This window comes from Mastigoproctus giganteus, chromosome 1 (assembly GCF_048544385.1).
Source record: "Mastigoproctus giganteus isolate SK-2022 chromosome 1, ASM4854438v1, whole genome shotgun sequence".
In the NCBI taxonomy this organism is placed as follows: Eukaryota; Metazoa; Arthropoda; class Arachnida; order Uropygi; family Thelyphonidae; genus Mastigoproctus; species Mastigoproctus giganteus.
The window spans coordinates 170,632,063-170,657,558 of record NC_143575.1 but is presented as its reverse complement, the minus strand read 5'-3'; the positions used below and the strand labels follow the sequence as shown (position 1 = coordinate 170,657,558).

The window sequence follows — 25,496 nt, the reverse complement described above, 5'->3', positions numbered from 1 at the left end:
AATAATGGATCTCGCCACGATGTTCATCATAACCTGAAAAGTCATCAATCACACCGCATGATGGAAGAGATGGGGAAGGGTTAACCGGAACTTAGCTCTAGAGACTAAACATGGGTTCTACCACTTCAAGCCTCCAATAAGCAAAGTGGTGGTATTGCACTGGTTGATGAGTCATCTACCACCTAGTACTGTCTGGTAACACAGAGGGGTGGCATTCCTCCATGTGGTGTGGGTGCCACACCTCGACCCCTGCTTACATTGGTTCACACCTGAGTGGTCACCCACCATGTACTTGTGCATGGAGGTTATACCCAGGATTACTAACAGTCCCACCATCGTGAAGGTGCAAGCAGGGGATTTGGCTGTCACAGACCGTCCTGACTTCGCTGAAATTGGGTCCACTTGACTTGAGTGTCACCCGAATATCAGTTCCACAAGCGTTTTAGACTCCCAGGTAGCAAGGACAGCTTGTCTGGCATATCTGAGAGAATGTCTGTGACAACCTCAAGGACCATTTGTTCATCCCTTCCAATAATTATTGGAAGGGATGAATAAATGAATATATTTTTTGGTTGAAGCTATGTGAGCTTTGTTTCCTTGCATCATATTGTCAATATTAATATTAAATTTCAGTAAAACCTTTGATTCTATATCACATGAATAATTAATGTATAAATTGGAATAATGTGGGATTAGGAGCAGGTTACTGCTATGGATAAAGGGATGGTTAAGTGGTAGAAGGCACAGCTCTTAATAGACTAATGTGATGATTGGAATACTACAGCAGTTGGTATAGGCACCCTTACTGTTTTTAATATGCATTAATAGTATTGATGTCTTTAATTCAAATTTAATGTCCAAGTCTGGTGCTAATACAAAGGTGGGCAAAGTGGAAAATGACAGTAATCAGTTTATGCTACTTCAAGATTTAGATAAACTAGGCAGATAAGCTGAAAAATAACAAGTGAAGTTTAACAATGATAAATGCATGATGCTTCACCTAGATGGCATAAAATTCAAAGTGGTCAATAAGAAAAATGATCTGGGGAGGGGTCAAACATTGATGGACCTGATCCCAAATTTATGGTGGTGGAAACTCATGTTCTGTATCACATCTGAAGTTTATTAAGTTTATTTCTAAGGGTTTATTGGGGCTTGTCAATCTTCCCCTCCCCTACAGTCTCTGGAAATTATCCTATTTTTCTTTATTATAGTTGGAACCTTGTCTTGATATATATTATCGGCTATATGCAGTCACAAAAGAACTGGATGCAGGGAATAACTTTGATATTATATACTTGGATCTTAGAAAGGCTTTTGATACTGTTGCACATGGAAGACTGCTACACAAATTGGAGCAGTGTGACATTGGAGGCAAATTGCTGCTATGGATAAAGGGGTGGTTGAGGGGGAGAAGACAGAGAGTGGTAATCAATGGACACTGCTCATCGTGGACTGATGTTATTAGTGGAGTCCCTCAGGGCTCAGTGTTGGGTCCATTATTGTTTTCTGTATTTATAAATAATATTGATGATGGTATATCGGGCTTAATGTCCAAGTTTGCAGACGATACAAAGGTTGGCAGGGTTGTCAAGGACACTACTGACACTATGCTGCTGCAACAGGATCTGGAAAGGTTGAGCAGATGGGCTGAGAGGTGGCAAATGAAGTTTAACATTGACAAATGTAAAGTACTACACATGGGAAACAGCAACCCCAGAGCAACGTATCAACTCTGTGGTACTACACTGACAGTGGTAGAGAATGAAAGGGACTTGGGGGTGGTTGTGCAGGCAGATATGAAGTTCTCTGAGCAGTGCAGACGGGCTGCAAGAGTAGCTCATGGAGTATTGTCAATGATATACAGGAATTTTTCCAGCAGGGATAAGGAGGTGATTATTCCATTGTATAAGGCGATGGTCATGCCACACCTAGAGTAGTGTATACAGGTCTGGAGGCCTCATTTCAAGAAGGATGTAGAGCTGCTGGAACGAGTACAGAGAAGGGCAACAAGATTAGTGAATGGAACAAAGGGGTGCTCTTACAAAGAAAGGCTTAAGTTTTGCAAATTACAGTGTCTGGAGACTAGGCACCAGCGAGGTGATCTGATAGAGGTGTATAAAGCCTTGAATGGTTTAAGCATGCTCAATGCTGATGGGATTCTTCCTCTAGCTCAGAAAAATCACCCGAGAGGGCATAAATTCAAATTGAGGAAAGACAGATGTAGGATAGACGTGCGGAAATTTGCCTTTAGCCAGCGGGTGGTTGGTTGATGGAACAGACTTCCATCCCTTGTGGTGGAGGTTGATAGCCTAAATAAGTTTAAGACTCAGCTGGACAGGTATTTTGAACGAACAGGGGGGTGAAGTGGAAGTGGTTTTTTTTTTTTTTTTTTTTTTGGCTGATGCTGCATAAGCTTGCTTTCTTGCATCAAATGCCTCTACTAATGCTAATGCTAATATACAGCATCAGCTCAAGATAAAATGGAGCCCCATGTAAATAAATAGATAGATAAATAAATAAATAAATAGGATGCTTATTGTAAGGTTCACTGGTACACGCAGGTACCACAACTTTACAATACCCTTCACGGCACCATGCCAGGGGTTAACGAGCAACAGAGATAACCCCGCCGGAAGTATAAACATTAAATTATAGGCAGATTATATAGATATATATAAAAAACATTCTTATAGCAGATAATATGAACTTGGTTATTGTTGTTATTTGGTTTTTAGGAGCATTAGCAACTAAGGCCATATTGCTCCGGGGATATGCGGTGGTCCTTCCCTGACCCTTCCGCATCCTCCGTATTTGGTGGTCACGGGCTTGAACCCCGGTCTAATCAAGGAGCGTGTGCTACTCACTGCTGCTCCTGCCCACCTGGCTACGGAGGTGCCGTACAATATGAACTTGGAAGGAAAACTAGTACAAAAAATAAATAACTAAAATAATAAAAATTGTGATAACAAAACGTAGTTTCCTTGGGTTCGGTTTTCTGTGAGATTCTTGCCCAGCCGTAATGATCTGAAATCAGTTGATAGTTGTAGAAACAGCATGCACATCTAGGATGAGCTGTCTGTACTTTTTATCATCTATGATTTTAAACAAGTCAGCATCCAGGGATTGAACTAGATGGAGCTTCTGATAAGGGAGGAACTGATCTTTAAAATATAGCCTCAAAAGGAAGAGCAAGATGCTTGGGAGTGGAGTGGAGAGCTGGTTGGGGGATTCGCCAGCAGGCGGTGTCCCAAATTCTGGGTGCTGAGACTATCCCAGTAATCATTTTTATGGTGAAGATGAGTCTTCTCTCATGCATTAATACTGAAAACCCGGTTAACTTTATCACTTTGGCCATCGGTGTTATGTGCTGCTGTTGTGGGAGATGACATTTCCAGGTTGCCCACCTGAAGTGGGCAACCTGGAAGTGTCATTTTGTATTAACTTGTACTAAACATAAGGTTTTTTTTTAAATAATGAAGCTTTGAAATACATTACAAGCAGATCTTTTAAAGCTTTAAAACAACTTTTGATACCCGAAGCTAGTGTTTAAAGATTTAAACACTCGCTTCGGGTATAATAATTAGGGGGGGGGGATAAGCAGCAGCTTATGCATAAATCCAACAATGGCAATGAAGCAAGTGAACATTTTTTGTTCTACAGATGAACAGAAAATGTTCTCATATAATATGTAATATAAAAAATGCATACTTATGTGATAAGTTCGTCTCATATTCCTTGACGTCAACAAAACAGAAAATAGAAAGAATTAATATAGATTCAGTCGAGAATTTACAGAACCCTCGAACTTCGGAATGTTTGATAACTGAATTACGACACGGTGTTTGCAATACTTCTGGAGAATCAAAAAACACTCAGTGGACGTAACAACACAGAAAACCGTAGGCTGTCTTCTGAAAGTGCTAAATCATTAAGGAGTAATAACTAATTATACCATTTGGAGATCACATATGTTGACATCACGAGCTTACAACTTACTACTCTGTGAACAGAACAAACATGATTCATCATTACTAAAGCGACCTCTTTATTGATTTAACATTTCGCTACTAGATGTCGTCCTTTATAAAGCATAACTTTTGGTTTTCGTAAAGTCGAGTTCAGTTCTGACATTTTTTGGTAGCGGGTGTTTTAATATTATGTAACTCCATTTAGGTGCTAAATTTGTATGTATAGTCCAATATTCCATAATGGGAATGGATTACGTATGTTTTTACAGTAGGTGTACCCAAAGGATGTGTCTAATATGTCTAGAAGTTACGCTTATCAGAAGGCTTTTTAAAATCAATATGCATGTTTTGGCTGCCTAGTTGTAAAGAAACAGTCGAGAGAGAAATGAGATTTAATGATAAAGAACTACTTCCTTTGGCTCTTAGCAAAGCAGATAAAGAAGGCAGAATGAATCATAAAACACCCGGCTTTAGAGAAGGTATATGTTTTTATATACACTCAAAATAAGATATTTGCGAAATAAATGCAAGAGTTTTTAACAAACTAAAAAGAGCTGCTATTGCATGCTCTATCAACTCCAAAATCAAGAACAATGTAACCCATAACCAGTTGTGCAAAGAATTGTTGCTCTTTTTTTTGGGGGGGGGGGTTAATTGACCTTGTACGTGAAATTTTAAAAATTGTTCACTTTTTAAGGCCGCCTTAATTTTATTTCATAGCAGATATTTGTAAATATTTCCGTAGCCAGGTGGGAAGGAGCAGCAGTGCGTAGCACACGCTTCTTGATTAGACCCGGGTTCGAGCCCATCACCACCAAATACGGAGGATGCGGAAAGGTCAAGGAATGACCACCGCATATCCCGGAGCAATATGGCCCTAGTTGCTAATGCTCCTAAAAACCAAACAACTGAAATAACTACAAATATATTTTATAATTATTTCACAACTGCGAAATTATTTTATGATCATAATAATAATTATCTAATTATTATTATGATCTAATATCATATCTAATTATGAAATATCTCATAATGAGATATTTTATAATTAGATCATAAACTAATTATGAAATAACACTGAGAACACCATTTTTTAAATATTAAAAATGTATTTTTAATTATTTTTTGAAAATAATGCATTAAAGTGCCTGGCTGGTGTCCAATATTTCAACCATTCGACACTAGCCAGACACTTCAGTGTCACAAAGCCAGAGAGCATAAGTATCGGAGGTGCTGCGATCTATTGTAAAACCAAGAAAGCCAACCGTGCTTTATTAATTGCACATGAGATGCCCTTCAACCCATGAATATTGTTAGGCTTAAGTTGATCCTTCATTTTTACTGTTTGCACAATAACTTACAAAGATTTATTTAATTTTAAATGGAGAAATCAAGAAAACACTTTTTTTTGACAGCTATTGGAAGTTTCAGTTGTGTGGCCTGAGCAGATGAACACGCTGTTGCCGAAATTATGTTGTATCAACCTGGATGTGACTCCACACAGCCAGCTTAGTGTTAAGAATCTATCATAAGTCTCAAAACTCACATCTGTTAAAGTTGAACTTTGAAAACTGGCTTGCATGTTTAACTCAGGAGTAGGGACACTGTTTTGACCAATGTTAATGATGGTGTGGGAGAGAAAGTGGCCTACACATTATTTTATATCGAAGCACAAATGATGAAAAAATGGTAAAACAATTATTGTGAGATAAAAGAATATGCTGGGGCATGTTACAGACATTCTTTTGTGTTTGAAAAGATAGGGCTTGTTACCTGGGAGTCTAAAATGATTGAACTGATATTCAGATGATACTCACTGGTCAAGTGGATCAAATTTCAGTGAAGTCTGGTTATTGTCAGAAACAAATTCTCTACTTGCTACTTCATGATGGTGGCAATGCTAATTACCCTAGATGTATCCTGCATGTGTAATTCCTGAGAAAATGCACCTAGTATGCTGAAGGTGACTGCCCAGATGCGATCCAATGTAAGCTGGGGTTGAGGTGTGTTCTCCACACCAGAGAAATGTACTAACTGTTGTTACTACACTTAGGATGGTAGAAAATGTAAAAGATTTGGGAGTAATTTTTTTTTTATTTATTTATTTTTTTTTTTATGTGAACCCCAAACACAAGAGGTATTAGAACCCTATAGTACTTAGTACCGTGCTTGGGTTGGAGGTTGAGAAGACGAAAGAAGATATTTGTTGACATTGGACTTGAACTTCTGCAGATTGTAATTTTCAGGAAATACATATGAAGGAAGGTTGTTCCAGAAAACGGCAGTTGAATGAATAAATGAGGAAGATGGAAAGTTGGTTCTGTGGGTTTGAAGTTGGACAGTAAATGGATGTTGGTGTCACTTGTTCCGACTGTTTTGAAAGAGAGAGCAAGAATTATAGAAGCCAATTCAGAAGAACAGTGCCCATGGAAGTATCTGTAGAAGAAGCATGCAGCAGAAACAGTACAACTATGAGAAAGCGAGTGGAGAGACTGTTAGAGATGAATCATTAATTAACCTAACTGCCCTCTTCTGAATGGAATCAAGAAGCCTGAGAGAGGTTTTGGGGGCACCACCCCAGATGTGGGAACAATATTCCTTGGTAGGGTGGATTTGTGATTTATACAGAGTGAGCAGCTGTTTGGAAGAAAAGTAACACCGAGAGCAAAAGAGAAAACCAAGTTTTTTAGATGCAGAGGAAGCAATATTTGTAATGTGCTTGTGCCAAGAGAGATTAGAAGTCAGGGTAATCCCCAAAAGAGATATATCATTTTGCCTAGAAATCGGAGTGTCACTAAAGATAAGCATAGGAGCAGAAGAATCCTTTTTGCGAGATATAAGACAAGACTGAGTTTTAGAAGGGTTGAAATCAACTAAGTTGTCTTTGCCCCACTGGAGAATTACCTGAAGATCGGCATTTAAGGAATTGGTAGCAGATTTTCGAGAAGTTGAAGCTGATTGAGCAGGGCAAGGTTTCTCAAAATGGAAAGTGGAATGCAATGTGCTATCATCGGCAAAACTATGGATAGGATTTCCAGTCAATGGAAGAAGGTCATTAATATACAAGAGGAAAAGAGTGGGGGACACCATCATTAGTGGAGAAGTTAGAAGACAGAGAGCCATCTACCATCACCCTCAGTGAGTGATCAGAGAGAAAACTGGATAACCAATTACTAAAAACAGTTGGCAAACCATAAGATGGAAGCTTGTTTAGAAGACCTTTATGCCAAACATGATCAAAAGCCTTTGAGATGTCAAGAGCAACTACTTGTGTTTCACCGAACCTTTCTACTTGTGTTTCACCGAACCTTTCCATTGAATTAGTCCATAAATGGGTAACATAAGCCAGAATATCACCAGTGGATCGACACAGACAGAATCCATACCAGCGATCATTGATCAGACGGAAGGTTTCTAGGTAGTTTAAGAGTTGGTGATTAATTGATTTCTCCATTACTTTGGAAAGAGTAGAAGTAATTGCAATGGGACGATAATTGGATGGGAGGGATTTGTCACCCTTTTTTTCAAATGTGGAGGGATTTGTCACCACATTTGTCACACTGGCTGGATATGAGCGAATTTCCAAGCAGAAGGAAAAACACCTTTGGAATAAGAAAGTGAAAAAAGGCGGCAAAGAATAGGATTAAGTTCAGGAGCACAGGTTTTGAGAACAAGTGGAGAAATACCATCAGGACCTCGAACTTTCTTAGCATCAAGATTCATCGAAATCCTTCTGATATCCTTTTGACGGAAGACCATAAGCGGGATTGAATGAAGCGTGTTGGGAATGGTGGGAGGTGTTTTACCAAGATCATTAATACATGAGCTGGAAGAAAAATGGGATGTTAGCAGGTCAGCATTATCCTTGGCTGAAGTAACAACAGAACCATCTGGTTTGGACAGAGGTGGGAGCAGAGATGGGCAAAAGTTGCGGCTAATAGCCAATAGCTTGGCTACCATTAGGGCAAGAAGCAAGTTTTCTACTCTTAGCCTGTTCAAACTTTAGTTTGGACTGATTAATAACTGCTTTACAATTGTTGCGAGCTTTGGTGTAGGCAGAAAATGAAACTGAAGAATTAGAAACAAGCCAATTACAATATGCAACATTCTTCTCTTGAACAGCCTTAGCACATTTAGTGGAAAGCCAAGGTTTAGATAAAGGACGAGATTTTGAAGTGGAGTGTGGGATAAAGGATTCCATTCCTGCAAGAATAATTTCACTGACACGATCTGAGCAAACATTGACATCAGAAGTTTTTAAACAGTAATCTGACCAAGGAAAAGAAGTCTCGCAGGTCATCCCATTTTGCATTCTTGTAATGCCAAACAACACGAGGTTGGGAATAGCCATGAGATAAAGGTTCCATTGGAGAAGAGACAATCACCAAGTTGTGATCTGAAGTACCTAAAGGACCTCTCACTTCGACCGTGTACTTAGAAGGGTTGTTTGTGAGAAAAAGATCAAGCGTATTGGCTGTACGATTAGGATTGTCCGGTATTCTTGTAGGTAAATCAACAATCTGTGCTAGGTCATTAGTAATTGCAAAAGCCTCAGCATCTCAACCTGCTGGGTCGGTGTGACTAGAAAACGGAAGCCAGCTGGAGTTGTGAACATTAAAATCACCAAGGAAAATTACCTCACTGTTAGGAAAGTTGGACTGGAGAAAGTCAAGTTGCAAAGAGAGGAAGTCAAAGAGCTCCAAGTGATTAGTGGAGTTGGGAGAATGGTAGAGACAACAGATGAATTTGACACAATGAGGTAGAGAGATTTTAAGCCAGAGAAGATGAAAGAGAGGAGATTCCAAATTTCCAAGTCTCTGACAGGGAATATCAGAAAGGACATATGCACAAGTACCACCTTTGAGGCAAAAGGAATCATACAGCGAATAATTTGGACAACTGAGATGAGCAGTAGTTGAATCAACTGATAACTGAGATTCTGTCAGAAAAAGTACATGGGGTTTGGCAGACTGCAAGTTTAAATGGACATTGTTGAGATTAGAATTGAGACCATGTATATTTGTGAAATGAATTAGTAAGTGCTGGGGAGGTTTAGATCTTTTCGCAGATAAGCTTGCTCTATTAGTTTGACAATTCATAGTGTATTCAATAGTAAGAAAAAGTGGGTGGGACATGCTGTATGAAGTAATGAAATTTTTGGATATGGCGAGATCTGGGTAAGAATATACCCAGATCCTTGACATAACGTGGCCTCGACAATGCTCCCCGCGTACACACTACTCGGATTCCCTCCATTCACTATCTGGCAGAGTAGAGGTATCAAGATTATACACTAGCTGATCAGGAAGCCTCCTAGAGAGTTACCAATAGGTTCGGTTCAGTGTACTAACTAGCGGCCGGCCTGCGAACACCGTTTTAGAGCTGTACCCTCGAAATGTAAGGAATATTGGATCTCGCCACGACGTTCATCATAACCTCAAAAGTCATCAATCATACTGCATGATGGAAGAGATAGGGAAGGGTTAACCGGAACTTAGCTCTAGAGACTAAACATGGGTTCCACCACTGCAAGCCTCCAATAAGCAAAGTGGTGGTATTTCACCGGTTGATGAGAGTCATCTACCACCTAGTACTGCTTGGTAATATAGAGGGGCGGCATTCCTCCATGTGGTGTGGGCGCCACACCTCAACCCCTGCTTACGTTGGTTCACACCTGGGTGGTCACCCACCATGTACTTGTGCATGGAGGTTATACCCAGGATTACTAACAGTCCCACCATTGTGAAGGTGCAAGCAGAGGATTTGGCTGTCACAGACCGTTCGGACTTTGCCAAAATTGGGTCCACTTGACTTGAGTGTCACCTGAATATCAGTTCCATCAGCGTTTTAGACTCCCAGGTAGCAAGTACAGCTTGTCTGGGCATATCCGAGAGAATGTCTATGACAACCTCGAGGATCATTGTGTAGTCAGATATGAAGTTTCTGAGCAATGCAGACAAGCTGCCAGAGCAGGTCGTGGAGTATTTCAATGATAAACAGGGAAAAGGAGGGATAAATGAGTAGGGAAAAGGAGGTGATTATCCCTTTGTATAAGGCAATGGTCAGGCTATGCCTTGGGTACTGCATACAGGTCTGGCTGCCTCATTTTAGGAAGGATGTAGAGTTACTTGAGCATGTACAGAGAACAGCAACAAGATTAATGAGGGGAACGAAGGGGTCCTCTTACCAAGAAGGGCTTAAGTTCTGCAAATTGCAGCTGTTGGAGACTAGGCACCTGCGAGGTGATCTGATTGAGGTGTATAAGGCCTTGAATGGGTTGAGCATGCTGAATTCTGATGGGATTCTTCCGCTTGCTCCGATTCGAACCTGAGGGGGCATAAATTCGAATTGAGGAAAGACGGTTGTAGAATAGATGTGTGGAAATTTGCCTTTAGCCAGTGGGTGGTTAATTTCTGGAACAAACATCCATCTGTCATTGTGGAAGTCGATAGCTTAAATAAATTCAAGGAGGAGCTGGATAAACCTTTAAAGGGAATGAATGTGTGAAATTAATTTTTTTTTTTTGCTGATGCTACATAAGCTCGTATGCTTGCTTTCTTGCATCATATGCCTCCATTACTACTATCACCATGCAGGTAGCTAGTCTCCAGACATGCAACTTGCAGAACTTGCCTTCTTGGTAAGACCACCCTTTTACCCCCCTCACCAAGCTTGTTGCTCTTCTCTGCACCAGTTCCAGCAGATCTACATCATGACTAAGATTCTAACATCCTAAAGTTATTTAGCTCCTTGTTAGATTTGATTAAATTCTGATATCCCTTTCCCTAAAGAATTAGTTGTGTCAATGTAGATGCAAATTACTTATTTAGTTTGTTGGCAAGAGCAGATCATCAACAGGTAAACCATCGACATCAAGTGGACCAACATGATTCAGCTAATTCCTTCTACTCTTAATATAAGTAAAGAAGTCTTTGCTGCTTTACTCTGCATTCTTTGCCAAAGACATCTCGTAACATAGCTGCCAAACCTTCATTACCCACTTTGTAACTTGATTACATACTATGGATAGTTTACATCCATTGTAGGCTTTTGTATCACCTGGTAATTTATTTGCATCCCATGCATTTTATTTTCTTTGCCACAAGTCTCATCAGTTCATCTGATATCCATTTAGGTCTGAGCCTTGAACATCAATTCTTAGTTGGTATGTAAAGTTTTAGTAGCTTCTACGGTTGGTTCTCATTTAGATCTTTCTGTAGGAAAGATTATTGGTTGGTTCCACTGTATAGAATTTAAAAACTGTCTGAGATTATTATTGTCACCATTATGAAAGCAGAAGCCCTTCCCTTTGCCCTTCATAATAGTTACATCTTGAAGTAAATCCCACATCAGTATATATCACTGCCACCTGGTGGTTCCTTTATGCAGATTATATTAGCCATATTATTATTATTAGCCATATAGTACAAGGAAGCCTAAGGCTTATGCTATACCAGGTGAGAGAGAGAGAGAAAGAGAGATGGTGCAAAGAAGTCCGAGGCTTTTTCTGCACCAACCAAAAAAAATTTCTAAGTTACCCTGTAAGAGAGAGACATAGAAGAGAATTGCCAAGGAAGAGAATAATGATGATATCCAGCTCAGGACCCTGGGTGTGCCAAGCCCACCCAGGGTCCTGAGCTCACCAGATGTGAGCCCCTGGGGTTGATTCTTAATGGATGAAGAATATTGCTTTCTCTTGTTGCCTCTCTAATATGCTGCTGTAGAAAACAGTCATCCAGTAAATGCTCATAAGTCTTGCTAGTGTGTTAATGATCAACCCAGAAAGTTCCATTCAGTATCTATAAAAGTAAAATCCCCCATTATAAGACATTCTGATTTACTGTCCCACTCCATTTCCCTGTATATTTGTAATACTCATCAGAGTCACTAGTCCTATAACACATGCCTACGTTCATTTTCATTAAGATTATTACTACATATATTTAATACCACTCATATACCACATGAAATTAATAATATAGTTCATTAAGCTGTTCACCTAAACTACTCTTCATTAAGGTGACGTATCTCAGGTGTGATGTGCATACCACATCACACCTGAGGTAATAATCTTAATGGAAAGCAACCACGTAATGTTCTTCCCCAAATATACTCCAATTTTTCATTTTTCCAGTACTTGTGTCACTGGAAAAATAGAAAATAAACCAGACTGACTCAGAGAATGGAACTATTTTCCAAGTGGTAACAGCTCTAATTTTCTTGTTGTTGATTTCATAATTGACTAATTTGCACATAATTGTTGATTATTAATCATTTGATTGTGCCCATCAGCACTTCACATCACAATCTAGTGATGGTCTCTAATGGCCATTCACATTCTTGTCATTTGTCATTTTAAGAATGCAGAATAGGACAATCTGCATGATTTCTGTTAATTTTTTCCTGGTTGGATTATTATTTTAAATTCTAATCTTTGCTCAGATCAAGTCAGTAAAATTATTCTTCTAGGGATGAACTCCTTTACTTTTCATTTCATCCTAAAGCCTTGTCTTTAATCTAAACCTTGTTTCAATAAATATTATTATTATTAGGCATATGGTGCAAGGAAGCCTGAGGCTTATGCTGCACCAGCCAAAAAAAAAAAAAAAAAAAATCCAAGTTACTCAGAGAGAGAGAGTAAATAGGAATCATTGAGCTCACCAGATGTGAGCAACTGCGGTCAAATATGCCAAGGCTGTTCAAGATTAGAACGTTACATGTCTCAATTGGCATTATAGAAATTGATGGCAATTTAATGATTTACTTTTGAACTCCTTATCTGACTTTCTATGTACATGAACTTTTATAGAACTGAAAAATTTGTTACCTTTAGAAAATATAAATCTTTGTTGAAACCATTACTGTCTAAAATGTATCATTGCTATTTATCTTCTTACGATACTGTTTATTTAATTCACAGTCATTCTTGTGTTTTAGTCTTAATTTTATTCCATTTATGTTTAAGCATAGTTTTTGCAGACAGTTTATTTCACATGTATAAAATTGTGATACACATGCAGTCATGTGGTATCACAATTTTAGTATCGAAAGGGAATGTTTGAATTGCTCAGTATATCTGCAGAAGATATGTTCACTTTTGATATGAATAGATTCTAGGATCATTGAGTAAGTATTGTTTTAAAAAAAAAAAAAAAAAAAAAAACATCCTTTTTAAACATAAATTTCATTCTCTTTCATACCAAGCAAAATAAAAATGGAACACATCAGAAGCTCATTACTGTCATAAATTCAGTATCTTAGGTAAGAGAGAATAAAATCTTCTCCTGATCTGAAAGAAACTGTCAATACTTGGAAATTCCTTCTGAACCAATGATAAAATATTATGGCCTATGAAGGAACTATATAAATAAATACCATTATATTAACTGTGTTTCCAAATGTAAACAAAGAAAAATGGTTTAAATGAGTTTCAACTGTTTGTAAAAAAAAAAGTTTATGAGCTTAGCACTTGACTTGGTGGCCACCAATTGACTACAGAAATTTAGTTTCTTTTAGAAGTTATAATGTCTGTATACTTTGCATGTGATGTTTTCAAAATCTTATCTTGTAATTATTATGCACAGAAATGTATCTTCAAATTTTGCAAAGATTCAATTTATGAGTACAAGAAAACACAGCACAGAAGTTTATTTAGCATAATCCTTTTCAGAGGAAAATCATATTCCCTGAGTTGTGCAGTAATTGAGGGAATCCAAACTTGGTGATACTTGACAATTTTCTAGTTTTTTTATTTTTAAAATACTCTTTCTTTAATATAAGGTTAAAGGGGATGCAGATGTGGGGGGAGTGAAAATTGTCAAACCTTGGATAAACAACTCTCCTATTTTTTTTGGTTCCTCATTTAGTGTTTGCTCAGGAATATTTTAAGTTTGTGCAAGTTGAAAACCAGTAGAGTCTACAACAGTTATTAATCAGTCCAACATCTTGAACAGGCTAAGAATAGAAAACTTGCTTCTTGTCTAGACAGTAAATAAGCATTCTGGGCTCCTGGCAAAGCTATTTGCTGAAACTTATGTCTATCTATACTCCTACCTCTATTACAATTTTATGGTGCTCTTGGATTTTCAGCTCAACATAAAGCTGACTTAACTGGCATCCCACTTTTCTTTTAACCCGTATATTAATGAACTTGGTAAGCCACTACTTACCATACACAATGCACTTCACTCAATGCCATCTCTGAATTTTTGACAGAAAGATGTTAGAAGAATTCTGAACAATCTTGATGCCAAGGAAGTTCCAGGTCCTGATGGTATTCCTCCACTTGTTCTCAAAATGTGTGCTCCTGACCTTGTTCTTGTCTCATTTTTTACACTTTATTTCACTGGTGCTTGAAAATTTGTTTATATTCAGACTTTATTTGTTTTTTTTTTATTTCCTTCTGCTTGGAAATTTGCTTATATTCAGACTGATCCTAAAAAAGGTGACAGATCCCTTCCATCCAAATATTGTCCCATTGTTCTTACCTATACTCTTTCCAAAGTAATGGAGGAATCCATTAACAGCCAACTCCTAAACTAAACTGTCTTGACACCTTCTACCTGATCGATGATCGCAAATATAGATTCTGTCAATATTGATCCACTGGTGATATATTGGCTTATGTTACTCATCTATGGATAGATTCAGTGGAAAAGGTTGGTCAAACTCAAGCAGTTGCTCTTGACATTTCTAAGGTTTTGTATGTTTGTCATAAAAGTCTTCTAAACTAGCTTCCATCTTATGGATTGCCAAACTGTTTTTCGCATTTGGATATCCAGTTTTCTGTCTGACCTCTTGCTGCAGATAATGGTAGAGGGTACTTTGCCACTGATGCCGATGACCCTAAAGTTTAGTTCTTTCTCCCACTCTTTTCCTCTTGTTTATTAATGACCTTCCACTGACTGGAAATCCTATTCATAGTTTTGCTGATGATAGCACATTGCATTCCACCTTCCAGTTTAAGAAACCTTTCCTTGCACAAACAGTTTCAACTTCTCAAATATCCATTACTGATTCGTTAAATGGTAATCTCCATGTACTTTTCCAATGGGGCAAAGATATCTTAGTTAATTTCAATCCCTCTGAAACTTGGTCCTCTCCTATATCTTGCAAAGTAGACTGTGCTCTTCTTCGACGACACTCAGATTTCTAGACCAGATCATATAACTGTATTTGGAATTACCCTGACTTAATCTCTCCTGGAATATACATGTTACAAGTATTGCTTCCTCTGCATTAAAAAAAAGCTAGTTTTTTTTTTTTTCTTCTTTTTTTTTTTTCACTATCTGCATTACTTTACTTATAAATAACTACTCACCCTGTACAAATCTCAAACCTGTTTGGTTTGAGATTTGTACAGGGTGAGTAGTTATAAGTAAATTATAAATTATTTATAAGTAGTTATTTATACAGGGTGAGTAGTTATTTATAAGTAAAGTAATGCAGTAAATTTAAGTTATTTATAAGTAAAGTAAAACTAGCATGAAATATTGTTCCCAGGTCTGGGGTGGTGCACCCAAAACCTCTCCTAGGCTTCTAGACTTCACTCAGAAGAGGGCAGTCAGGTTAATTAGTGACCCATTTCTTACAAAGTCTCTCCACTTTCTGTGTCATAGATGTTCCGTTTCTGCTGTGCTGCATGATTTTCTATGGATACTTCCATGAGCATTGTCCTTCTGAATTGGCATCTGTGTTTCACCCATTTTCTTCCAAACTATGGCACAAGCAATCAGGCAGGCAGCTATGGCACAAGCAGTCAGCATCCATTTTTTGTACAACTCAACTCACAAAATCAACTTTTCTCTTCCTCTTTTGTCCCTTCTACTTTTGTTTTGGATTAACCTTCCTTCATATGTATTTCCCAAAAATTGCAATCTATAGAAATTGAAGTGTAACATTGAGAAGTATCTTCTGTCTTTTCAGCCTCCAACTCATGGATAGTGCTATGCAGTATAGGTTCTAATACTTTTTGTGTTTTTAGTTTTCATTAAAAAATATCCTGTAATTGTGGACTAAGTTTGGCACTTCTATTCATCTGTTCTGTCGGGAATTGCCAAGGCCAGAGCATGTTTAGTTCTTTCAGTTGAAAGTCTGCTGGTTATACACAGAATTCAGAATAATAAGTTGCCAGCTAAGTTTTTGGAAGTGTGAAGTTAAATATTATTTACCAAAGTTAACCATGTTTGGTTTGCTGTCAGGGCTACAGAAGGGAGTTTGAAACTGTGAATACACAATTAAAACATTGTTTGGTTTACTGTCACAGCTGCGGAAGGGAGCCATGTTTGGTTTGCTGTTGCAGCTGCAGAAGGGAGTTTGCAATGTAACAAATTATCCCAACTCATGCTCTGCAGTATAGCAATTTCTAATAGTAATGCTGATTATGAGAGAATATTTGGTGAACAAATTGATTTCAAGTCTTCTCTTAATGGCAAGGTTTTAGAAATGCTTTTGACAGCCAAGTCTAAACCACTGTGCTATCGTTATATACAAAACTTTGAATGAACATTTATAAAGAGGGCAAATTCTGCGAAAGTGTCTTTTTTGTATCAATCATGACCAGTTGATGTTTAACACACAATCCAAACAGAAATCAGCAGACAGAAAATTCCTAGGCAAACTAATGTTCAATGTTTACTGCATAAGTAAACAGCCATATGACTGTTTTTTTTTTTTTTTTATATTATAGAATGCATATGTTATCAGTTTAGATTAATATCCAGTAGTATGTGGACTTTTAAAAAATTCCTGCTCTTTCCAAAAAATCTCCTGTGTTTCTATTGCTTATGCAACTTCCAGATTTTTGATATTCAAAAGTTGGCAGCTATGCTATTAGTGCTTATTGTCACAGAAAGAACCAAAGCGATGATATGATAATCAATACTGTGATTGGTTGTTTTTGCGACATAATTGCAAAATTTGACAGATTTCAGTAGCATGTGCATGGAACTTGTAATTTGTATACAAATAATCCGTTTCAAGTCATATCACAGAGATGCCACTCTGACCTGCAGCCTTTCCAGTGGAGTGTATATCCATTGCTCACCATTAGGTCCAGAGTGTTTACAGAAATTATTTATTACATGGTTTTTCTCTTATTATTGCAGTTACTTGAATACATGAAGGGTGTGCATTTTTTTACATAAAGCTTTAATTTTTTATTTTTAGTTTACAAGCAAAGATGGTTTAAACTTAAAGGAAACCTTTTGTTTTATTTTCGCTTGAATGAATATGGAGCTGTATATGAAAATGAAGTAAGTAATTTGCATTTTTAATTACCATAACATATTTGTTTCATATTCAATATTATCCAAATAATTCAGTAAACTGCAAAAATTAGAAAATTTTAATTATATACTGTTTTGTGATTGGCCTTTAAAAAATTATGAAAAATGCTGTGTCTAAAAATCTTGTAAAGATTTTTAGACATAGCACTTTTCTGTGTAAAAGGATGACTGTTTTTATATCTGCATATTTGAATTAACTGTAATCCATGTATAAGGGAAGATGAACTTAAAGAACAAGCTACAAAAAAACTATCTGTAAGTACCAGAACTGTATCAGCAATCTGCTTTCCATTAACTGCTGATTGATCTGAATCATTACATCAGTCAGTCAGTTAAACATATGATGCTATGGTCTGTTATGCCAACGTTCTAATCAGTATATTGTCTTTACTCATTCTATTAGAATTAGCAGCAGCATGGAAAGCACAGCAATGGAGATTTCCAGGACTGTTGGGAGTCATAGTGGAACAAATAAATACATGGGCTGTGTTAGGGTAACTAAGGGTAGAAACAGGTGCATGTACAGCAATGCTCGGAGTATAGTTAATAAATTTGATGAGCTTGAAGTGCTACTCATGACATCAAAGGCAGATATTGTTGGGATATCAGAGACGTGGTGTCACACAGATATAAGCAGTGCAGAATTGGAATTTGGGGAGGTACAATATGTACAGAAAGTATAGACAGGACAGGAAGGGAGGAGGAGTTATTTATTTATTTATTTATTTATTTATTACTCCAAAACAGCTGAAGCCTTACAGAGGAGGAATTTTACAGTAGCAATACAGTAATCATTCTATTTACAATCTGTATACAATTTCAAATATACAAGGTCAATTTACAACATATACAATGCATATCATACGTTACAAGCGATTTGCATTTGAGCAAAGCTGTGGTAACAGAGAAATTTGTATTTCTAAGCGTTTTGTTGTTTTCTTTTCTTGATAGTTCACATTAAGTAGTTGCATTGATTGATTTGTGTTATGATAATCTTATTGTTATCCCTATTTTTTTTTTTTTTTCCCCCCTAATTGTTATTTCTTATCTTTGTTCATTGGGAAAAAAAAAAAAATTTTTTTTGTTAAAGCTAAGTATACCTATCTTTATAGTATTATTATTATTGTTATTATTAAATTAGTCATTTATTTTCATTCTCTATTAGTTTGATTGTAAAACCTTTGTAGCTATTTTTTGATATTAATGTTTTCATTTAGGATATCAATGTTGGATTCATTCAGCAATTTTGTAGTTCTGTTGAAGTAATGGAATCTGAGTTGATCAGTTCTGAATGGCTCTTGTGCCAGCATATTTTGTCTTCTCAAGACTCTTGGAGGACAGCTGAAGTTGATGAGGTAGAGCAGCTCGGGGCCATCCAACTTTCCAGCCATGAGATGCATTAGGAATTTGCAGTCTGCCGCAGCTCTTCTTTGGTAGAGTGGTACAATCCCAAAGTGAATGCACCATTCATTGTAGGATTTTGTGTTCAATTCCAACCTAGATTTGTACACCAGGAATCTGACTATGGATTTCTGAATACGCTCCAGTTGTTTTATAAGAATTTTGGTGTGAGGATTCCAGATTTGTGAGGCATATTCTAGAATTGGGTTGATTATCATTATGCAAGCTGTTTTTATGAGCTGTACGTTGGTGAAATCGAAGCAGATTCTTTTAACCAGTCCAAGGGATTTGGAGGCCTTAGCTGTAGTTTTATTTACATGTTTGTTGAAGTTTCCCTTCTCAGAAAACCATACTCCCAAATCTGAAACCTCATGTATTCTCAATAGCTCATGATTATTAGCTTTATAGAGTTATGCTGTTAGTTAAGAAACACATCAAATCTAAGGAAGTGCATCCAATTGATGTTAGTGAACAATGCAATGTTGAGTCTGTTTGGTGTGACATAAGCACTAGGAAAGGAAAAATGAGAGTAGGTGTGTGTTATAGGCCTAATGAATCTGATGAGTATAATGAGCAATTGTGCAGAGAAATAGTGGACCAGTAAATCAGAATGTCTTATAATGGGGGACGTTAACTTTCTAGATATTGATTGGAACTTGTGGTTGGTCACTCGCACACTAGCAAGACTTTTTTGGATTTATTGGATGACTGTTTTCTACAGCAGCATGTTCGAGAGGCAACCATAGGGAGTAATACTCTTGATCTAATTATCAGCAGTGATTATTCATGCATTAAGAATTTTCAATTAAAGGAACCACTGGGTGACAGAGATTGCAATGTGCTGATATGAGAATTACTTAAAGATGGAACTAACATCAAGGCTAAAGGGAAGGGAATGGGTTTTGCTTTCGTAAAGGTGACTACAGGGGTCTCAGATAGTTTTTAAATTCTGTACTGTGAGATCAATTGATGATGTTACCAACATTGAATTCTAAATGGGAAGCCTTCAGGGACTTAATCTTGGAGGCTACTAGGCTTTTCATTCCAACTAAGAAATACTGTTCGAGGTTCAGGCCTAAATGGATGTCAGATGAATTAATGAGAGTCGTGACAGAGAATAAAAATGTATGGGATGCATATAAATTATCAGGTGACACAGAAGCCTATAGCAGATATAAGTTTGCCTGTAATCAAGTCACAAAGGAGGTTAGACAGGTGAAGGCAGATTACGAGAAATCTTTGGCAAAGGATGCAAAGAAAAACAGCAAAGAGTTCTTTACTTATAAACTCTAGAAGGAAAGGGATCAGTCAGATTGGACCACTTAACATAGATGGGTTTACTATTGTTGGTCATGCTCGGGTAGCTGATAAACTGAATGAGTATTTTGCATCTACATTCACGTATGAGGAGTTATTCAATGAGGGGAATGCCAGAAGTTTATGAAATTGTAACAGGGAGCTAAGTGATTTTGTAATAACTGAGAGCAAAGTAGAGGAGAAATTGTTTAAGTTAAATGTAAGGAAGGCACCTGGGGTGGATGGGATCTATCCAGTTATATTAAAGGAGGCAGAAAAGGAAGTAAGCAAACCCTTAGCCATAATTATGAGAGCTTCCTTGGACTCAGAGGAGGTCACTATGGACGGGAGGTGTGCAAATGTATCACCAATTTGCAAAGGGGATTCAAAAGGTGACACAAGTAAATATAGACCTGTTAGTTTAATTTGTATTCCAGAGAAAATAATGGTGTTGCTGGTTAAAGAAGCATTGCAGGACCATCTAGACAAGACTGCAGTAATAGTTGAGACGTAGAATGGGTTGATTAAAGGGAGCTCTTGTCTGACCAATTTGATTGGATACTATGATGTGGTCAGAAAGGAACTGAATGTAAAAAAAGACTGCTGTACAAATTGGAGAGGTATGGCATTAAGGGTAAGTGGCTACAATGGATAAAGGGATGATTGAGTGGGAAACGACAGAGTGGTAATTAATGGACACTGTTCTTCGTAGACAAATATTATTAGTGGAGTTCCCCAGGGTTTGGTGCTGGGCCCATTGTTGTTTTATGTATTCATCAATGATATTGATGAAGGTATATCAGGATTAATGTCCAAGTTTGCAGATGATGCAAAGGTTGGCAGAGTTGTTAATGACAGTAAAGACAGTATGCTACTCCAACTGGATCTAGATAAGTTGGGCAAATGGGCTAAGAAGTGGCAACTGAAGTTTGACATTGACAAATGCAAAGTACTGCATATGGGTAGCTGTAACCCAAGAGAAACATACCAACTCTGTGGTACTACACTCAGGGAGGTGGAGAATGAAAAAAGACTTGTGCAGTCAGATATGAAGTTCTCTGAGCAGTGCAGACTGGCTACCAGAGCAGGTCATGGAGTTTTGTCAATGATATATAGGAATTTTGCTAGCAGGGCAGGGAGGTGATTATCCCCTACAATGCAATGGTCAGGCCACACCTAGAGTACTGTATACAGGTCTGGATGCTTCATTTTAGGAAGGATGTAGAGTTGCTAGAATGAGTACAAAGAAGGGCAACAAGATTGGTGTGGGGAACAAATTGGTGTTCTTACCAAAAAGGCTTAAGTTCTGCAAATTGCAGCACCTGGAGAGTAGGCACCTGGAGAGTAGGCAAGGTGATCTGATTGAAGTGTACAAGGCCTTGAATGAGTTGAGCAAGCTGAATGCTGATGGGATTCTTCCTCTTGCTCATATTAAGAACCTGATGGGGTATAGATTCAAATTGAAGAAAGACAGTTGTAGAATAGATTTGCGGAAATTTTCCTTTAGCCAGCGGGTGGTTGATTGGCGGAACAGGCTTCCATCTTTTGTTGTGGAAGTTGATAGCTATAAACTATTTAGGGGAAAGGCCGCATGCTACAAGGTAGAATGACTAATATGTAGGTTAGTGCAAGTGCATCATTTTAACATAGCTATCTACCAAAGTAGTTAAATTAATTAATTAATTTGGCATTGTTTTGGTTATATCTCATATTGTGACTGCCTTCACAACGAGTTGCCATGGTATTGTACTACCTCAAATAAATAACACTTCACCCACCAGTGGCAACTCGTGTAGGCAGTCACAATATGAGATATAACCAAAACGATGCCAATTTAATTAATTAATTTAACTACTTTGGTAGATAGCTATGTTAAAATGATGGAAGTTGATAGCCTAAATAAATTTAAGGCTGAGCTGGACAGGCATTTGGAATGAATGGAGGGGTGAAATGGGAGGGTTTTTTTTTGGCTGATAAGAGCTTCAGCTCTCAACAGCCAAAAAGCTTGCTGCATAAGCTTGCTTTCTTGTATTGTATGCCTCTACTAATTCTAATGTCTCTTGTTTAGCATTAGCATTAGTAGAGACATATGATGCAAGAAAGCAAGCTTATTCAGCATAAGCCAAAAAAACTGCTCCCATTTCATCCCTCCGTTCGTTTTAAAATACCTGTCCAGCTCAGCCTTAAATTTATTTAGGCTATCAACTTCCACAACAGATGCAAGTCTGTTCCACCAACCAACTACCCCTGGCTAAAGGCAAATTTCTGCACATCTATCCTACAACTGTCTTTTCTCAATTTGAATTTATACCCTCTCAGGTGATTATTCTGAGCAAGAGGAAGATTTTCGTCAGCATTGAGCATGCTCAAACCATTCAAGGCTTTACACACCTCAATCAGATCACCTCGCAGGTGCCTAGTCTCCAAACACTGTAATCTGCAAAGCTTAAGCCTTTCTTCATAAGAGCAACCCATTGTTCCATTCACTAATCTTGTTGCCCTTCTCTGTACTCTTTTCAACAGCTCCACAACCTTCTTGAAATGAGGCCGCCAGACCTGTATACAGTACTCAAGGTGTGGCCTGACCATTGCTTTATACAAGGGGATAATCACCCCCTTATCCCTAGAAAAATTCCTGTATATCATTAACAAGACACCATGAGCTACTCTTGGAAACCATCTGCACTGCTCAGAAAACTTCATATCTGCCTGCACAATTACCCCCAGGTCCTTTTCTTTCTCTACAATGGTCAGTGTAGTACCACAGAGTTGATATGTTACTCTGGAGTTACTGCTTCCCATATGTAGTACTTTACATTTGTCAATGTTAAACTTCATTTGCCACCTCTCAGCCCATCTGCTCAACTTTTAAAGATTCTGTTGCAGCAGCATACTGTCATTAGTGTCATTAACAACTCTGCCAACCTTCGTATCGTCTGCAAACTTGGACATTAAGCCTGATATGCCATCATCAATATCATTTATAAATAGAGCATTAGCATTATTAGGGCATATGCTGCAAGAAGCAAGCTTATGCAGCATCAGCCAAAAAAAAACCAAAAAAAACCCACTCCCATTTCACCCCTCCGTTCGTTCGAAATACCTGTCCAGCTGAGCCATAAATTTATTTAGGCTATCAACTTCCACAACAAGGGATGGAAGTCTGTTCCACCAACCAACTACCCGCTGGCTGAAGGCAAATTTCGCACATCTATCCTACATCTGTCTTTCCTCAATTTGAATTTATGCCCTCTCAGGTGATTATTCTGAGCAAGAGGAAGAATCCCATCAGCATTGAGCATGCTCGAACCATTCAAGGCTTTATACACCTCTATCAGATCACCTCGCTGGTGCCTAGTCCCCAGACACTGTAATTTGCAAAACTTAAGCCTTTCTTCGTAAGAGCAACCCATTGTTCCATTCACTAATCTTGTTGCCCTTCTCTGTACTCGTTCCAGCAGCTCTACATCCTTCTTGAAACAAGGCCTCTAGACCTGTATACAGTACTCAAGGTGTGGCCTGACCATTGCCGTATACAAGGGAATAATCACCTCCTTATCCCTGCTTTGTGAATTGGGGTCACATTTGCACAACTCCAGTCTATGGGTACTTCCCCTGAGTCCAAGGAAGCTCTCATAATTATGGTTAAGGTTTTGCTTACTTCCTTTGCTGCCTCCTTTAATATAACTGGATAGATCCCATCCACCCCAGGTGCCTTTCTTGTGTTTATATTCAACAATTTCTCCTCCACTTAACTCTCAGTTATTACAAGATTACCTAGCTTACTACCAGAGTTGAATACACCTCTGGCATTCCCTCTCGCTGAATAACTCCTCATGTGTGAATGTCGATGCAAAATATTCATTTAGTTTGTTAGCTACCTGAGCAGGATCATCAACAGTTGAACCATCGATATCAAGTGGACCAATCTGATTCATCCCCTTCCTTCTAGAGTTTACATAAGTAAAGAACTCTTTGCTGATTTTCTTTGCATCCTTTGCCAAAGATTTCTCGTAATCTGCTTTCGCCTGCCTAACCTCCTTTGTAACTTGGTTACAGATCAACTTATATCTATCATAGGCTTCTGTGTTACATGTTAATTTATATGTATCCCAAGCATTTTGCTTCTCTGCCATTGTTTCATTAGTTCATCTGACATCCATTTAGGCCTAAACCTTGAACAATATTTCTTAGTTGGTATGTAAAGCCTAGTAGCTTCCAAGATAAGTTCTTTGAATGCTTCCCATTTTGAATTTGCTGTTGGTAACATCATCAGTTGGTTCCACTGTATAGAATTTAAATACTGTCTCAGACCATCGTAGTCGCCTTTACGAAAGCAATAACCGTTCCCTTTACCCCTGATGGTAGTTACCTCATTGAGTAAATCTCACTTCAGCACACTGTGATCACTGCCACCTAGTGGTTCCTCTATCTGCAGATTCTTAATAAATGAAGAATCAGTACTGATAATCAAATCAAGAGTATTACTCCCTCTAGTTGCCTCCCAAACATGCTGATGTAGAAAACAATCATACAATAAATCCACAAAAGCCTTGCTAGTGTGTGAGTGACCAACCCACAAATTCCAGTCAATATCTGGGAAATTAAAATCTCCCATTATAAGACTCTCTGATGTACTGGCCCACTCTATTTCCCTGTACAGTTTCTTATTATACTCATCAGAGTCATTAGACCTATAGCACACTCCTACTCAATTTTGATCTCCCAGTGCTTATGTCAAACCAAACTGACTCGACACTGCACTGTCCAGCGATGTCGACTGGCTTCACTTCCTTGTATTTTGTGTGTTTCTTAACTAATAGCATAACCCCTCCTCCCTTCCTATCTTGTCTATCCTTTCTGTAGATGTACTCCCCAAATTCCAGTTCTGCATTCCTTATATCTGTGTGACACCACATCTCTGATATCCCAACAATATCCGCCTTTGATGCTTTGAGCAATACCTCAAATTCATCAATTTATTTACCAAACTCCTAGCATTGGTGTACACGCAAGTATACATGCACCTGTTCTTTTTCTTAGCTACCCTAACACAACCCATGTGTTTACTTGTACCGCAATGACTCCCAGCAGTCTCTGAAATATCCTGCATCTTGTTTTCCAGGTTTCTGCTCATTCCAATAGAAGCAGTGCAAGAATCACTTTCACCTCTGCCAGTGGCTGCTGTTAATCTATTAGTCCTTGTATCCCCCCAAGCTAGCAGTTTTCCGACCCACCTAACACTGCCTTGATAGCATCGGCAAATATTCTTGCACCCTTTCTATTTAAGTGTATCCCATCCCTGTAGAAGCAGTCCCTTCTTTTAACAAGTACAGACCAGGCTGAAAAAAATTCTATGCCTTGAGCCTTGCACAATATTTCCACGGCCGAATTGATCAACAAGGCTCTCATCATATACTCCCTCCTATCGTGTCTGGGCAGAATTGCAGACACTTTCAAATTCAACCCTAATTCACTGCTTTTTTTCAACAGTGACCTGTGCTTGTTAAGTAATTCTGCCGGTCTCCTACTCTTAATATCA

General features: G+C 38.2%; 2 protein-coding genes across 3 annotated transcripts in view; one reads left to right on the top strand and one right to left on the bottom strand.

Moving 5' to 3' along the window:
- Positions 1-4,000, bottom strand: part of LOC150091251 (BET1 homolog) — a 41,775-nt gene extending 37,775 nt beyond the window's left edge. For both annotated transcript variants that reach the window (XR_016547539.1, XM_090382991.1), the window contains exon 1: positions 3,712-4,000. Coding sequence is in view for 1 of the 2 variants with exons in the window: in XM_090382991.1 (XP_090239117.1) it covers positions 3,712-3,733 (22 nt within the window). In the remaining variant the exon portion in view is untranslated. The remainder of the gene's footprint in view (positions 1-3,711) is intronic.
- Positions 4,001-4,187: 187 nt separating this feature from the next.
- The window catches only part of LOC150091250 (pleckstrin homology domain-containing family J member 1-like), an 81,109-nt gene continuing 59,800 nt past the window's right edge, over positions 4,188-25,496 (top strand). The window contains exons 1-2 of the mRNA XM_090382986.1: positions 4,188-4,450; positions 17,139-17,224. Coding sequence (XP_090239112.1) covers positions 4,315-4,450; positions 17,139-17,224 — 222 coding nt within the window. The 5' untranslated portion in view covers positions 4,188-4,314. The remainder of the gene's footprint in view (positions 4,451-17,138; positions 17,225-25,496) is intronic.